General features: G+C 53.2%; 5 protein-coding genes across 5 annotated transcripts; 2 read left to right on the forward strand and 3 right to left on the reverse strand.

Annotated features, from left to right (window-relative positions):
• Positions 1–2,456: 2,456 nt before the first annotated feature.
• Positions 2,457–2,985, reverse strand: CTAM01_01152 (uncharacterized protein; the record flags this gene model as incomplete). Its single annotated transcript, XM_060517194.1, has 2 exons — positions 2,457–2,558; positions 2,620–2,985. The coding sequence occupies 2 exons, from the start codon at positions 2,983–2,985 to the stop codon at positions 2,457–2,459; spliced, it is 468 nt and encodes a 155-aa protein (XP_060388656.1).
• Positions 2,986–3,084: 99 nt separating this feature from the next.
• Positions 3,085–3,180, forward strand: CTAM01_01153 (uncharacterized protein; the record flags this gene model as incomplete). Its single annotated transcript, XM_060517195.1, has 1 exon — positions 3,085–3,180. The coding sequence occupies one exon, from the start codon at positions 3,085–3,087 to the stop codon at positions 3,178–3,180; it is 96 nt and encodes a 31-aa protein (XP_060388657.1).
• A 131-nt stretch (positions 3,181–3,311) lies between these two features.
• Positions 3,312–4,124, reverse strand: CTAM01_01154 (uncharacterized protein; the record flags this gene model as incomplete). Its single annotated transcript, XM_060517196.1, has 2 exons — positions 3,312–3,931; positions 3,989–4,124. 2 exons carry the CDS (start codon positions 4,122–4,124, stop codon positions 3,312–3,314), a joined length of 756 nt encoding a protein of 251 aa, XP_060388658.1.
• A 785-nt stretch (positions 4,125–4,909) lies between these two features.
• CTAM01_01155 (WD repeat domain-containing protein) lies at positions 4,910–6,419 on the forward strand (the record flags this gene model as incomplete). The annotated part of the gene is made up of 2 exons (XM_060517197.1): positions 4,910–5,127; positions 5,201–6,419. 2 exons carry the CDS (start codon positions 4,910–4,912, stop codon positions 6,417–6,419), a joined length of 1,437 nt encoding a protein of 478 aa, XP_060388659.1.
• A 5,799-nt stretch (positions 6,420–12,218) lies between these two features.
• Positions 12,219–13,687, reverse strand: CTAM01_01156 (uncharacterized protein; the record flags this gene model as incomplete). The annotated part of the gene is made up of 3 exons (XM_060517198.1): positions 12,219–12,396; positions 12,469–13,284; positions 13,338–13,687. The coding sequence occupies 3 exons, from the start codon at positions 13,685–13,687 to the stop codon at positions 12,219–12,221; spliced, it is 1,344 nt and encodes a 447-aa protein (XP_060388660.1).
• Positions 13,688–15,473: the final 1,786 nt, after the last annotated feature.

A 15,473-nucleotide genomic window follows, 5' to 3' on the forward strand; every position in this document is an offset into this window, starting at 1 on the left:
TCGGATCCATCGGTGGGCTGTCGGTGAGCATGGACATATTGCAACACGGTGGCCGTTGGTCCAGACAGTTGTTAATTTTTTTTGGCGTGCTCCGCTTCTTCCTTTGCTTCCTTTTTCTTCAACTCGTCGGTAGATGCCGGTCTGGCAGTCTGACAGACATCGTCCCCGTTCTCCGTGCGTATATTAGGTGGCCACGAAGTCCAACGGCCGGGGAAATTTGTCAATGACAAGCTGGAAAGGAGATACTAGCGCTAGACCGGGATAGGCACTCTTCTGGCTGTAACAGAGTACATCCTTTTTTGCGAACGATCTACCGTGATATTCTTCAACGAAATCTTGGCCCCTTTTGCAGTGTTTCGAGCCTTCGAGGGACAGTGGCCCCAGTGCTACCAGCGATGAAGAATACTGAGCGGTGCGGTACACGTGTTAGTGGATAATACGACCATGTCTAATCGCGTCGCCTCCGGTTCATACTTATCATATCCGAAGATCTCTCAAGCTTGCGCAGTCCGCCATGAAAGCCCTTCGCGGTCTAGGGGAATCCTTAAGTGAGGAATACTTTTGCCTAATACAGCTATTGCACGCAGTATCCGTATGCAGGTCGAAAAAGTTGTTGGCACAAGCGATGTGTTGCCAACTACAACATCGGTGTACCGTTGCATCATCAGTCACATGACGAGAGCGACACCGAAACTGTGATACGCCCCCTTGCGGATCGCGTGGCCCTCAGGGATAGATCAAACTCCAAGTTGAGCCTGATGCCTGAATGTTGCAAATCTAGGTGGGAAATGTCATCAAGCAGCCCAAGGGTTCTGCTGTGCGAGGACTGTCAAGCGGTCAAAGCGGGTTGCACATGGCTGAACAGACTTTCGTCGCAAGGTCGACGAATGTTGATCTCGATGCCCAACCACAACCATGAACGGCGTTTCCGACTTCCATCTCTATTGCGGACGGCACAATGCCTTGTTCTGATAGTGTACCCCTAAATATCTCCGCCGGCCTAGTGTCGCCGCCAGAGGCAAATTTTTCGTGTTCCAGTTTACACACAGCGGGCGCCGAAAAGGGGTTCTGTTACGTTGCAGCGCAGGCCATGCTCAGTGCTAACAGCTGAGGTGGGTGGACCGCAAGAGCAAGATTCTACTGTGTATATCGTCCAGATTGACAGAGGCACAGAGCTCACGGAACTGACTTTTCTTGTGTTGCAAGGGAGTCAAGCCGATCTCCGATTTCCGATTTCAACCAAAGCCCTGGTCGCGATACGCCAAGCTTGAATGAGATTTCCTTTTCTATGTGTCGGGGGGTCCTGGGGCTTGCCCTCATCGGCTCTCAAAATTTCTTCTGATGCGTGTCATTGGGCATTGTAAGTAGGTTGCTCAAAATTGGCGAACATGACAATGTGTGAGCCTGATATGAGTGCGGTCTTGCACAAGCATGTCCGGCATTAGAATCGAACTCGCTAACTGACAGAACATGTGTGCTGAGCCCATCGCACATTCCGATATCAGCGGCAAAAATAGAGTCTGAACCCTTCAGTGAAGCTCTCCCGGAGCGGGTGAGGTGATCGGGTGACCTGCCGGATGAGACCCCCACACCGGCAGCCGGACATCTAGATCCGTACCCGCCTCCATTCCGGTCCGGTGTGTCGGATGCGACCCCAAGTCGGAGCGAGGCACCAACCGTGTACGAAAGCGGTCAAACAGTGTTGCTTAGTAAGCTGCGTCTGTGAGACTCGGGCGGTGTTCTGTTCATGCCTGAACATATGCCTTCGTAACGACTGAACTTGGTTTGGATGACATTCTACAGCATTCGCTGTCCTCATACTTCGTCACCTTGTCGTCTTTCAGTGAACCGATGGCCGGTTATGCACTGAGAGCTGTCCCGAAGGCCAACAGTATATATGCATACCCCAGTAAAGCCGGGGAGTCGGCCATATCACCGAAATGGAGTCTCTCGCTTCACATTGAGGACGTTCGATTTGCGATCCGTTGTGATATAAGATTCTCAATTGAGTACCAATGGCTCTCAGGGGTAGAATCATTGGGCGGACGTATGTTCCATACCTGCAGAATTAAGAGTTGTCATCAGCGTCAGGATTGTGCGATGTCTAGATTTCTTTCCCCTGAGGCTTGACGTGTAATGTATTCAATCTCGACGGCAGTTGGTTACAAGTATGAGCTCTGCGGTCTATGGTGAAAGGTCGCTGACGGTGGGCGGAGAGATTGTGCCGACGCCATTTTCCATCGCCTGCTCTGACTTGGTATCGACGTAGACTGCCAAGGTTTGAATGGGACTTTCACCCCGACCTCGCACTCTTCTCTTTCTATGCCGACATGAGTCAAATTGTGAATGACCCTGGGCTGCTCCCCTTGTTTCTGCTGCGCTTCGTAAACTTGACAAGAAAGCCTTTCGTCTAGTCCTAGAAATAGACTACATAGCGCCTAGCGTCGCCAGCTGCTTCAATTCGTCAAAATTCGCTCGAGCATAGATGATGTCGTACCAAAGCGGTCGACAGCAGACGGTTGGCGCGCAAACTGGTGGGTATGGCAGGCGCTGAGAGTCTATCGCAAACAAATCTTAAATTCTGTTCCGAGTCTTGGTGGGTATCTTGCTAGGCGAAACCTGTGTTCCAACAAACTTCATCGGACTTGGCCACGATGTATTTCCTCCATACAAAGTTGCGGAAAAAAGAAACTGGAACCCACGAGAAATACATAGATACAGCGGGACACTCATCCGTGGTAGGCAAGATAAGCCTGCTATGTCTCTTGAACAAACGAAAGGAGAAAACATGCGGCGTTGTCGGGCGTAGAGCGTTTGCGAGGTCAGGGCCAATCCGTCAATGAGCCGGTTGTTCCAAGCGCTCCATGTGTGGGATCGAGACAGCTTAGAGGTTAGATGGCAGATCCTGGCAGTGACTGGGTGTCTAGCGGCGGCTGATTCGATGGGTGCTTCATTATGGAACGGCCTTCTGCATTCGGTCATCATTGAGATATGCCGTCGCTGACCACGCCCGAATATTCATGTCGAGCGTGCCGTGGATCTTGTGACCGACATATTTGCTACTCTTTCTTACAAGAGCAAACAATGAACAAGGCTGTGCAAGTCCACAACTGTCCCCGTGCACGCAAGTACCAGATGCCGAGTTGCCGTGTCTCGATGGCTCACCCGATCGCTAAATGAGGATCCATACTTGTTCCGGGTTGCTGGCAACGGTCGCCAAGTGCAAAAGTGCCAGCAAGTCGAGCGGTGACAAGGGTTTGGCGGGGAGTGTTGGAACCAACATCTCGGAAAGTGAGAGATCCAGAGAGGTTCTAGGCATTATCGGGATCGCTCAGTTTTTGTCGTTTGGTTGCCCTTTTCCAGGACCCAACGTCAGCGAAACCGACATGGGCTGTCTCCCGGCTCACGTGTCCGAGCACAGGATAAGTTGGCGTGTTGGTCGCGGCGCGTGGTTCTTGATACGTCGGGTTGCTGTCCTCGGGTAGTTGGAGGCCCTCGGTGAAGACCATGTCTCCTTTGCTTCCTAAGACGTCTCTGCCAGCCTCTTCGAGCAAAATGCCCAAGGCGATTAAGGCCGACTCATCCATACTTCTCTCGTCAATATTGCGAGCGCCAACTTGGTACGAAAGATTGCGCTTTGGGCCGCCAAGGGCAGAATAAAAGTAGCTCGCATAGGTGTGTACGGATTTGAGAAGATCAGAGTCCGGCAGGGATGTGCGACCACCGTCTGTGAGGTTCCGGTCATGTGCCATGTAGACATCGAACTCGGCAAAGCGCTCGGGTGCTGATTTGCGACGGAACAGAACCTCCTCCGGGGCTAACGCGGAAGCGTTGATGGGATGTCTAGTCAGCCTGGGCGGTTTGGAGCTGGCGTGAGGCGTCTTCTCATCTTGAACAGCGGCATTCAATGCGGTGTCAAATATGATTCTTCCTGGTAGTGAGTTGGTACTAATTCAGATAGAGAGGCCTAGGCTTGGGTCATGCTTACCTGCAACAGCATCGTAGACGCTGGCATGTCTTTGCGACCGCTTAGCTTCTTCTGGTGGACGTTGAACAAGCTCAGGGCCATGTGCATCAGACTGGTCGTACATTTCTAAGCGCTGATCTGCCAGTTGTTCTTCCATGATGACAAGGTCTCTGGTTGTTCCCTCTGGTTGTTCCTCTATAGGTAAGTCCTGGGACGTTGTTGTCGCCGACGAAAGCTGGCATACAAAAACACTTGAGAGAGCGGAAGCGCCGAGTATTGTCTTGGTGGATGAATGATGGCACCTATACTCCGTAGTCGTTGGCTCTCGATACAACAGATCTGGTTCTCTGCAGCTGGCTAAAAAGAGGACGAGTATTGGGTTATCGTCTACGCCGTCGGTGGCACATGTCTTGAGGAAGTTATGAAGACGTTGGGGAGGGCGTTGCCTGAAAGACGAGAGGCAGATTTGAGTCTTTACCCTTCAAATTCAATTTCTCAAGTTGGGCAGGAATGTCCTGACCGACCTTGCCGTTCTTGCCCAGAGTCTGAGAGAATGGAAGGTTCTGAAGGGTGGGGCTCAAGTACAGTCTGGCCAATGAACGGGCCTCTATCTGGTTCCTTCCTCTCTCCCAGGTGGGCAAGTGCACCTGGAAAGGCAACCGTCCGTAGGGCAGCCACAGGGTAGCCACAGGGGGTAGTTGCGCTGGACAGAGTCCATTGCTGACATCATCACCACTGTCTCTGGCAACCTCATCTTCCCATCCACCAGTCTTACCTGGTAGGTACCTTCCTTCGGTACCTCAGCCTTAGCCTCAGTCTCAGCCTCATCAACATCCCATGTTAAACTTCGACCAGACACCTTACGTCAAACTCGCCTGACATTCTCCAAAACGGCTTCTCATCTCGGGTCACCTTGTCACTTCAAGGCCCAGTCCCAGATGAATGCAGTCCCGTTTATTTGCCCGCTCAACAGGTGAGCTGAGCCCGGACGGCTTTGCGCAAGCGACCGCCTCGGGGCTCGTCCGATCCTTTGCCGCCGCTCCACAGCACCGGTTCGACGGAGAAGGAGCCGAACCCGAAGAAGAGGGCCGACATGTGAACCTTTGGGCTCACCGCATTGGTGTCAACGCACTGGCCTTGGACAAGTTTGATGGTCGTTTGTACGTATCTCACCTAACTACACTTCCACTCTCTACCGCTCTGCGTTTTCTAATACTAGATACTTTATGGTAGACTTCTTTCTGGCGGCGCAGACGGATCTGTGAAGCTCTGGGACCTTCATCAAGAGAGCAATCCTCACAAATCTCACATCTTTCAACCCATTGCCAATATTTCCCGGTCTATTGGAGATGAGACAAACACCCACAAGCACGGCATTACTCATCTTGATTTCTACCCTTTCGACAACGAGGCCTTTCTCTCCAGTTCCTTTGACCGCTCGCTCAAGCTATGGTCTACTCAACGCATGACTGTATCCGCCAATTTCGATCTCAATGCCAATATCTACACCCATGCCACCAGCCCCATTGCCAATCATCTCTTGGTCGCCTGCGCGACCCAGCATTCGTCGGTCCGCTTGGTCGACCTCAGGTCAGGAACGTCGATTCGCTCGCTGGTAGCACATGGGGGCGCTGTTTTATCGGCAGCCTGGAGTCCTCGTCAGGAGCATGCTCTTGCAACCGGACATGTCGACGGGAAAGTCCGCGTCTGGGACATACGGCGCGCCTCTGGCTTGGTCGGCCAGCTCGATCAGGAGGATAGCCTCGGCATTGTACACCACTTCGACCATGCCATGGCTTCTGGCCTTCATTGGAAGCGTATGCCTCATTTCCGCAACTCAGCTCGAGCTCACAATGAGGGTGTCAACGGTTTGACCTGGACCGACGATGGCAAGTACATCGTCTCAGCCGGCTTGGATTGTCGAATCCGTGTCTGGGATGCTGCTACTGGCGCGAATACGCTAGCTAGTTTTGGCTCCCTGATACAAAATCAACAGCCAAAGACCGTCAACATGTTTGTGACGCCCGCTCGTTTGACGCCATCACGTCGGGATCTCCTATTTTATCCCAACGAGCAAGAGATCCTGGTCATGGACCTACATGAGGGCACCCTGGTAACGCGTCTACGAGTTCCTGGACCTCATGCAGCGGCCGTTTATCAGAACAATGGCTTGAATGTCAAGAATCGCACAATGAGTATGGTGTGGCGTGGTAGTGGTGGTTCCGGTTTGCAAAAGGGGCCTGTAATGGGAGGCGGGACCTCTTTTGGTGCCGTCTACACGGCTCACTTGGACGGCCAGATTCGTTCCTGGATGCCCCGGCTGCCCGGGCCTGAAGACGACGATGATACCCCGGATCCCCAGGATGCCAATGAGGAGGAAAGAAGTCGCAAGCGCAAGGCACTAGATGACGCCTTTAGGAGTCTCATGGGCAAGCAGATTACGTTTAGTTGACGCTGTCTGGCTTTGACGCCTCGTTGGTTCGTCCACCCCATTCAACCCCAATTTTAGACAAGAGAAGGGACTCTAGAGTCTCGTATTCGACATGGCCGATAGCAATAACACTCATACCTCGGTGTCTACTGAAGGTCGTGTAGCTTGTATTTCTGAACCACTTCAGGCGCATCGGCATCCGCATCCGCCCTCTACTGAGGAGCTTACTGGGTGGCTTACTGGGAGGCTGAAACTCGTCATCACGTAGCCGCTATTCGTAGCTCCTGGGCTCTCCCATGCTTGTCAACTCGGACTTTGACATGCGAGAAAGGGGGGTGAGCCGACGACTTGTCAAAGCCAAAGGCCACCTCCTCAAAGGACTTACCTCTCTCTCAGCAGTGGGAATGTTACATTTTCTTTAGCGCTGCTATTCAGCTTCGTGGTAGACTACTTGGCAATCATGCTCGACACAAAACTCGTCGCGGCCTTGTGCTGAGGACAAACCGACAATCGAAAGTAGCGGGCCTAGTTGCACCCTCGAGTTGCCGACATCAGTACCATCGGCACTTCGTGCCTGTCGCGGCTACCATCGTCTAATTACTACACAGTCACCCTGTGGGGATCACTCGGATCATCACCGCCCAGATGTCCATGCATCAATAGCACCGCGCACCCCTCAATCAATCCATTGAACCATAGGAACACTCTGTGTAGTGCTGTTACATCGCCCCAGCTACCTCACATTGCAAGTATCCGTACAGGGCTGGAACAGGTCCATTTCGCCCTTTCGCCGCCCTCTTCTCCTCCGTCATTCGCCCGGCACTAGAGGCTCCCGACCTAACCTACCCCCGGCCAGCCCAGACCACACCGGAAGGCTTCCCCGTCGCTCCTTTTTCGACCTCCTGCATTAGCTCCCGCGCCGTCCCAGCATCATGGTTCTTAGAACGCATCTTACTCGCCGTGGAGGGGGAAGGCCTCTCGTTCACGCAACCAGATATGTAGGACCGTGCAATTAAGCTCTTTTCTTCTTGGGGCTGGCTTAGGTGTGCATCGAGACGGGCAAATTAGCAAAACCCTCGGATGCGGCAGGGGTTGGTGAACCACCAGGGATCGGTCGGTGGTCAGTGGTCATGAGCGATCCAGAACACCACTATCGTCGGATCGGGACCTGGGGATGGGGGAGGGACAGACGGGGTTGTCGAAGATCAGATGCACGAAATGAGTAACCCGATGATTCGCAACAACAGCCGGGGGGTTCCCTCGACGTCAAAGCTGAACGTTTTGGTTTGTACTGGGCGAATTTGCCATTGCGGCCTAGTGGCTCAACGGCATCAAACATGTTATGGGCGCCTGGCTAGCCAAGTATTTGACGAAATCGAGGTCTGTCGTCCTCCGCCCATGAGGGCTAGTCGTCACGTCGTAAGAACCTGGCCACCCTGCCGTCCTTGGTTCGAATGCGTCTGCGGAAATCCGCTCTACTGCAAAGATGACGGTGCTAGCTCGCATAGCGCTGCGACGTCCAAACCTCACCGACTGTGCACCATCTCCTCGCCTTGTTACGCCCAGTCCATCCTATCCCCAAGACCCAATGGAAGATCGTCCCAAGCAACTCACATGGTCTCGCCTTCCTGCAAGCCAACCGTCCTACGCACGGCTTGGGCTATCAAACCCATGTGCCTTATACACTAGACATTTCTTTCCGTGCCAGCCCCACGAAACTATCCTCCCCCTGACTTGAATTAGCACGAGGCGGATAATGCAGGGGGCTCTTTTGCCTATATGCCTATGAATGCGGTATGATTGCCTCTCCCGCGTGCGCCGCCGCGTGCGCCCGAGCAAGAGGATCTACAGACGGCGTCAGAACATCATTTTCGGGGCCCCCACTTCCCTTTTTTCGATGGCGCGCTTCCAGGGGGTGGGCGAGGTAGGGCGCTCAAGCGTTCTAGATTCGATACTCCTACGACGCAAGCCTTGGGGGCGCTCTTGACTCGTGGGAAAGCGGGCGCGCCGGCTCGTGGTTGAGAAAAAGGAGGCCACGCTTGTGACGGTATCGAGATCGTGATTTGAGTAGGAGACGCAGAATGGCGCAAGAGGGTTCGGGTACTACATCCCGAAAGGACGTCATATCCCCTTCCTTCCCCCTTCCTTTCCTTCCCTCCTCTCGGAGCTGTGCCGGGGTGGTATTTGGAGTTCAAGCCGGCGGGATACTTGTGCTCCGACCCAGGAAATAGAAATGTTCGGGCGTGCAGTGGATTGGGGAGATCACCTGGACGCCCGCGGACGCCCGCGACATGCTCGATATATGGTTTAGCTCCCCCCGTTTCCTCCAAGTAGAGTCCAGAGGCAATCCTTCTGGTTTTGCCATGATGTCCGTCGTGGCGTGCGCGGGCAAGTTCTCTATTTGGTGGTAGTTCCGGTTGTGATGAAGGACTGTCCGCTTTGATGGCACGTTGTGAGTTGTCCATATTGGCGTACTAGGAAGGTAATTCGCATAATGTAGGTAGTCAAATTATTGCGAATAGGGGAAAGGGGGTTACTTGTTAACTGGCAAAACGTAATCCAACGAGAAAGGTTGTCAATTTGAGTTTCGGGAGTTGAGGAGAGTGGCGGATGGGCGACCGCCTCCCCGCACGTGAAGCCGGTCGCTGGGGGTCTGATACATCCCGGGGTTTCGGCGTTGCGGCCGGGTCCGGAGGGCGCGGCTGTGTTGGGCCGACGAAGGAACGGAGGCCGGAGGAGAGCTTGGTTGACGTCTGCTCAAGCTCTGACGGTATCTGCCAGTAGTCAGTCGTCATACCAACGTGCGCCCTTGATGAATTCATGTTATTGACGATCCCGTAGAGACTCTTGGACTAAACATTGATAAGCTGTTGAGTACAACAGCTTGGTGGAGGTGCTCAGATGTATCTGGGTTCTCCCGTGAAATAATAACTTATACGTGCTGCATGAGCTCAGCTTTGAAGGGCGTTAACATAACTGTTATATCTTTTTACCTACACGTACTATACATTGGACGTTCGTAACGAATTCGGTGCAAACATTCCTCTTCTGAATAGAGAGAAGTTATCAATGCCGATTTTTCCATCAGTGGAACTCATTCAGTTTTATGTGACTGATGTTGTGAGACTGCAGACAAGAGATACAATGGATTTCTATCAGCTTGTCCATATTCCACAGCGTAAGAGACGTCCCGAAAGCGCTTTTGTTTCAGAGCTAGGTTGGTTAGAGACCTCTACTTTAATTTCGAGCTATCCATCTTATATAAGCCTTGTACATGATGAGATGGGGGATTTTGTTTCTGCAAGCCATGACGTTTCCGTCAGGGAGCGAAACCTATGAGCATTTAAAATCACTGCGTTGCCTGGCTCTCATGCCTTTCCAAGGTCTTGTGAACTTCCAGGATGCCTTCCTAATCAGCTTATACAATCCTCAGAGCTCCTCATGCTATCACTCTCTTTCCCTCCATGGCAGCTTATGCTGAAGAGGATACTTGAACGACGGTGATTTGAAGACACAGACGCATGTTCAGGCCCATGGATAGATGTCAGAGTCGACATGCATCGCTCCTACATGCAACACAAGAGCCGATTCACCAGCTGCCGGATGAGTGACTTGGTCCTAACCTGGTAATACTACATTCGACTGAGATCCGAGTGGCTGGGAAGACGAGTATCAATCGGGCTCATCTACCACTTATACACTTACCTATGTGAGGCAGCCTGACCAGTCTAATTGCAACGAGGAGACTGAGTGATCACGAAACGTCACAGGCCTTGCCCGATTTTGCGACTGTTAGGCGGTATCAACAACAGTTTAGTTAAGTTGTGGTAGCGTTGGTCGTGGAATTCCAATTCTCGCCGACACGGAACCAGGAGGGAAGCAGGAAGCAGGCTCTTGTATGTCGCGCCACCTATTGGTTTGCAAGAAAGGTGTGGACACCGAGCTCGAGTACTTGGGTTCTTCCCATGTGCATTATGCATTGAGGATTCGTTGATGAAACCACCCATTCACCTGACCCACAGGCGTGCCTATTGTATCGACTGGAATAGTTCATCGCGAACTTGAAGCGGACGTGGTGCATGGTAGAGGCGAATCATACTACAACTTCTGATCGACACGGAGGAACATGGATTCATGCTAGTTACTCTAGTCCTCTTCCCTCCCAGCTGCGCTAGCTGCTTGTATAACATTCATCCTCATACTTACTCAGAAACCATCCCACGACGTCTTGTGACTCGTCCACAATGCCAGCGTTCTCATCTCGAGCCTCTGCCTGCCATGAACGGACACGAATAGACTGCTGTCCACCAATTTCTTGCCCTTCTTCTGTTCACCATTCTCACCCCTTTAAGCTTAATGCGCGAGAGGAAGTACCCGGTGGGATCATATACGAGTCTATGTCTGCATGTCACCAGAAGCATATCAGGCGCTGCTGGTTCCTGGTGAACCTAGGACTAGCGATTGATACAAGACCAAACTTTTCTGGCCACAAAGCAGCCTTGACTTGTCGAGTACTTGGTGTATCAAAACGTGTCGTTACGATAATATAGCGAACGAAAATGAGAAGGTTTGTTCTCTTGATTAGGTGAAAGAAAAGAGAACCTTAAAATGTGTCTACATTCATACTTGAGCAAGTAGCAACTACGAAGGTGAGTGTTTGCGCAAGAGGAGGCTACTACAAGCTTGGAAAAGAATAGACGGGAAGAAAATACGACATCACGTTTTGCCTAACAGAGTAGAATATAACCTCTGTTATGTGCCGTCTTCCTCTAGAATAGTGAGGCATGCACTGATGCGCCACGCATGGGGCGCGAATTTGATGTGATCCCAGGTTATACTCCTATTGCCTGACGGCTTGAATGTCTTGAGATATACTATATTCGTGGGCGCAGCCACATATGGCGGGGTTTGCTCTGCTCGCCATCAGGGCCTTGGCCCGCCTGATGTTGACTTGAGGCCACTGGTAAGTTGCGGTCTCGGACTGAATGGGCATACTGAGCTCTGATGATCATTAATATGCCAGGAGAGCGAAAGACGATCAGTTATAAAGGTAGCCCGTCGTGGGCCCTGGCTAACAGTTGCCGCCCCCCCCCCCCCTTCTTTTGTGCTGGCGCGTCCTCGCGCAAATTCATGAAGAAGGGGTTCGTAGAAAAATCAGATTAGTCTTCCATTAAAACAGGGGGAAAAAACCAAGAAGAGTTTGCCACCGCCGGCAACTTTCTGCAAAGTATTCGTTGGCGAATATAGAACTGAAGTACAGGGCCAATAGGTTCCAATCCGATTCTTACGTTTCTTTGGACACTTGTACTTAACCTCACATCGCCTGTCTCAGGCAGTTGAGGAAGGGATCGCATAGAAGGACCCATCGAGGAGGCATAGACTGGTGGCTTGTTGCTGCGTGATTTGGAAAGCTGAACACGGACTTTTTAAGGGTGAGGGAACACTGAGTGAAGGGATTAGAGACGGAACGGAAAGGGAAAAAAGAGCAGAGACGAATCGAAACCGATGAATGCGAAAGTGAAAGGAAGGGTCGTATGTGGCAATCTACTGTATACCTATTAAGCCCTAAACCGAAGGTTAAATATTCACATTCACTTAACTTGATAGAGTATCGATATCGATTGTATGGGATGTTGCGACGGATTGTATGGGATGTTGCGACGGCATCAACAACCCTGAGACGGCTAATGCTTTTCACTGATCGCAATCACCACTCAAAGTCCAAAGTTTTCAGCAATGATAGTTTCATTAAGTCATATCGCTATGGTACAGCTGTACTAGGTATCATTCAATTCAATCCTCCGCATTCAACATCCCCCTTTACAATCCGCGGTGAGTCTCTTGGTGGGAAGGAATCGAGTTCCGTCTTCCGTGGTCTCCGTGAACACCGCCGTGCGCAGTCTCGGGCTCACCAATGTGCTTAGCAAGCACGGAGGGAGGAACCTGAGCAGCGTCGGTAGGGTCCTTTGCGTGACCAGTCGTTCCGGAAGTTCCAGTCCTGGGGCGCGTTTCGTCAGCCACCCATCATCCGGGATCGTGCTCTTGCGCTAGTTGTATGCAAATCGCTTACTTATTGCCACCGATGGTCTTGCTGCCATCAAGATCGGAGTCGACTCTGGGGTCGGCCTTGTTCAGGAAGTCGCTCTTGTGGGGGCCAGCGGTGCCGGGGGCGGGACCGGTGGTGGCGCTGTGGGTGTTGGCACCGACGCCAGTGTGGCCGACACCAGTGTGGGCACCGGTGTGAGCACCAGTGTGGGTGCCGGTGGTGTGAGTGCCGGTGTGGGTGCCGGTAGATCCAACACCAGCGCCGACACCAGTGTGGCCGGGAGCGCCGCGGTGGTCGCGGTCAGAGTCGATGCGAGGGTCGGCAGCGTTAGCGACGCGAGAGTTGTGGGTGCCGTGAGTGCCGGTGGGGTCATCGTAGCCGGTGACAGTGTTGGAGCCGGTCAGGCCGCCGGTGGTACCGGTGTGAGTGCCGTGGGTGCCGTGGGTGCCGGTCAAACCGGAGGTGCCGGTGTGGGTTCCGGTGTGAGTGCCAGTGCTGCCGACACCACCAACGCCAGCGCCGCCGATGCCGGTGTGGCCGGGGGCACCGCGGTGGTCGCGGTCAGAGTCGATGCGAGGGTCGGCCGCGTTGGCGACGCGAGAGTTGTGGGTGCCGTGAGTGCCGGTGGGGTCATCGTAACCGGTGACAGTGTTGGAGCCAGTAAGGCCGCCGGTGGTGCCGGTGTGAGTGCCGTGGGTACCGGCGTGAGCACCGGTGGTGTGGTGGCCGGCGCCAGCGGGGTTGCCAGTCAGGCCGCCGGTGGTGTGAGTGTTGTGGTGGTCCTTGGAGTGGTCAGAGTCGACACGGGGGTCGGCCTTGTTCAGGGCATCTGACTTGTGACTGGGAGGTGTTAATTGAGAATCAAGGTATAAGACAGAGAGGGTGAAGCTTACGGGCCAGCAGTGGTAGGGGCAGGGCCATCATAGCCGCCAACGCCGGTGTGGCCGGTGTGGGTGCCGGTCACGTTGGAACCGGTAAGGCCACCGGTGGTGCCAGTGTGTGTGCCGTGGGTGCCGGTGGTGTGGGTGCCGGTGGTACCGGTGAGGCCGGAGGTGCCAGTGTGGGTTCCGGTGTGAGTGCCGGTGGTACCAGCGGGGTTGGCGCGGTGGTCACGGTCAGAGTCGATGCGGGGGTCGGCGGCGTTTGCTACGCGGCTGTCATGGTGACCGTGAGTTCCCTCAGGCTGCTCGTGCTTCTTGTCCGAAGAAAGAGCGTCCTTGACCTTGTTGACAATAGAAGACATATTGGGCTATCTGATGATTTGGGGTATCAAAATGAAATCGAATATGGGTTATGAAAGATGTGGTTTGTTTGTAAGTTGGTTTTGAGAGTTGGTTGTTTTGGGGTATCTTGTGTTATGATGAAGAGAGAAGAGAAGAAAAGACAAGATTGAGGAGGAGAGGTTCTGGAGGTTATATAGAATTAAAGGCACATCGAGAAGCTGCATCTTCGAAACTCCTTTCCGATGGTAGATCATACAATTACGATCGCGATCCAGCAAGCAAAGCAAGCCCCGTGGCTGGTCCTTCTCTCACTCCTCTCTGTGACCACCCTTGCAACGCCTACGCTGTGACTGACAACAATCAAGGAACCTGCATCACCGTGCCTGCTTGCCTGCTTGTCTAGGCCAGTCCAGCGCCAATGCCCATACACACAGTACGTGCCGGCATGGGTTTGGTTTGGAGGAGAAAGTGGCCGCAGAGGTGAGGGACAGCTTGGGCACTTACTTCATACATCGTCATAGGTCTTGGACGCAGGTGTCTCATTCGGGACTACAAGCTTCAAAAACTGTCAGCCAGTCGGGGTGAGGCGTTGGGCCCCAGGACTAGCATCAGTCGGTAGTGCGGTACATCTTCTCCGGAGGGCAGACCGGGGTCCCTCCCCCCACCCCAGGCCAATGGGGAACCGGTGAACTAGACCCAGTTTGCCATGGCTGGATGACGACCCAGAAGCATTGTCTGGCGTGACACTGTGCTTGTTTCCGTCAAGCCTTTTTACTTTCCTTCAGAGGAATCTCCGGTTTGGCAATGGAGAATGAAGGTACAGAGGTACTCAGGGTTCCTAAAGAGGGCTCCCAAGAGCTCAACAGCACGTAACATGTCAAGGATTCGTCGTCATAGGCCAAAGGAACGGCGGAGCCACGACGGTTCGAGAGGGGATGAAGATCTGTGGCTGGTGACGTTATAGGGCTGCGAGATGGACAGCAAATGTGGCGAAGACAAATGGAGAAGAATTGGAGACGTGTGGTTATTTTGGCTCGGACTGGAGTAACGACTGTAACCTGGAAAAGCATGTCTCTTTGCGTTTGCTCAGGTACGCTACCGCACGTGGTGGAGGAAGGGGAAAGCTTCAGAGAGAATCAGAAACTAGGTACGCAGCTGTTCCGCCTGGCGCTCCTGTTCGTCTTTCCGTTTCGTCCAAGCGTGACAGAGTTGCTAAGCTGAGCTGGCATCTGACTGGGGTAGCGCAGCATTGGAGACAAAACGAGAGACGGACTGCGCCGCCGCGCGTCGTGTCTCACAGCCTATTCGGCGAGAAAGTCGCAAGTTTTCCAACAGCTACGAGCCATTGAGTGGGAGCTGTGAGACATTGCAGACCTCTCAATGGCCCTACGAAGGTACCTACGGGCCAGAGCCGGGCAAACGCAATCCGTGGTGGCGGTTGTACATACGAGGGGAAAAGACGTGATCCGAGCTTTCTCGTTCGTGTCGTGTCGTGTTCCTCTGGGAGCGAGAGGTCTGAGAGGTTGAGAACTGGAGGTGGACTTGTGGAGTGATGTGACATGGATCGAGGTTTGACGTTCCCGAAAGCGTATGTATGTGGCTCCAGCCTCGGCCAGGGATGTGATGTGATATCCACAGAACCAAGGCAACGGAAAGGAAGCCCCCTCCAATGACGCAGCATCAAGAGCTCGGCTGGACGGCCCCGCGTGTGGCGTTAGCTCGATGATTGGACAGCCGGACTGCAGACCGGAGATGATGGGAGATTGTGATGTGGCTAGTGACCTCTGATCCTTTTCGTGTTTTCGT

This window comes from Colletotrichum tamarilloi, assembly GCF_030869305.1.
Source record: "Colletotrichum tamarilloi strain Tom-12 chromosome Unknown Scaffold_2.1, whole genome shotgun sequence".
Taxonomy (NCBI): Eukaryota; Fungi; Ascomycota; class Sordariomycetes; order Glomerellales; family Glomerellaceae; genus Colletotrichum; species Colletotrichum tamarilloi.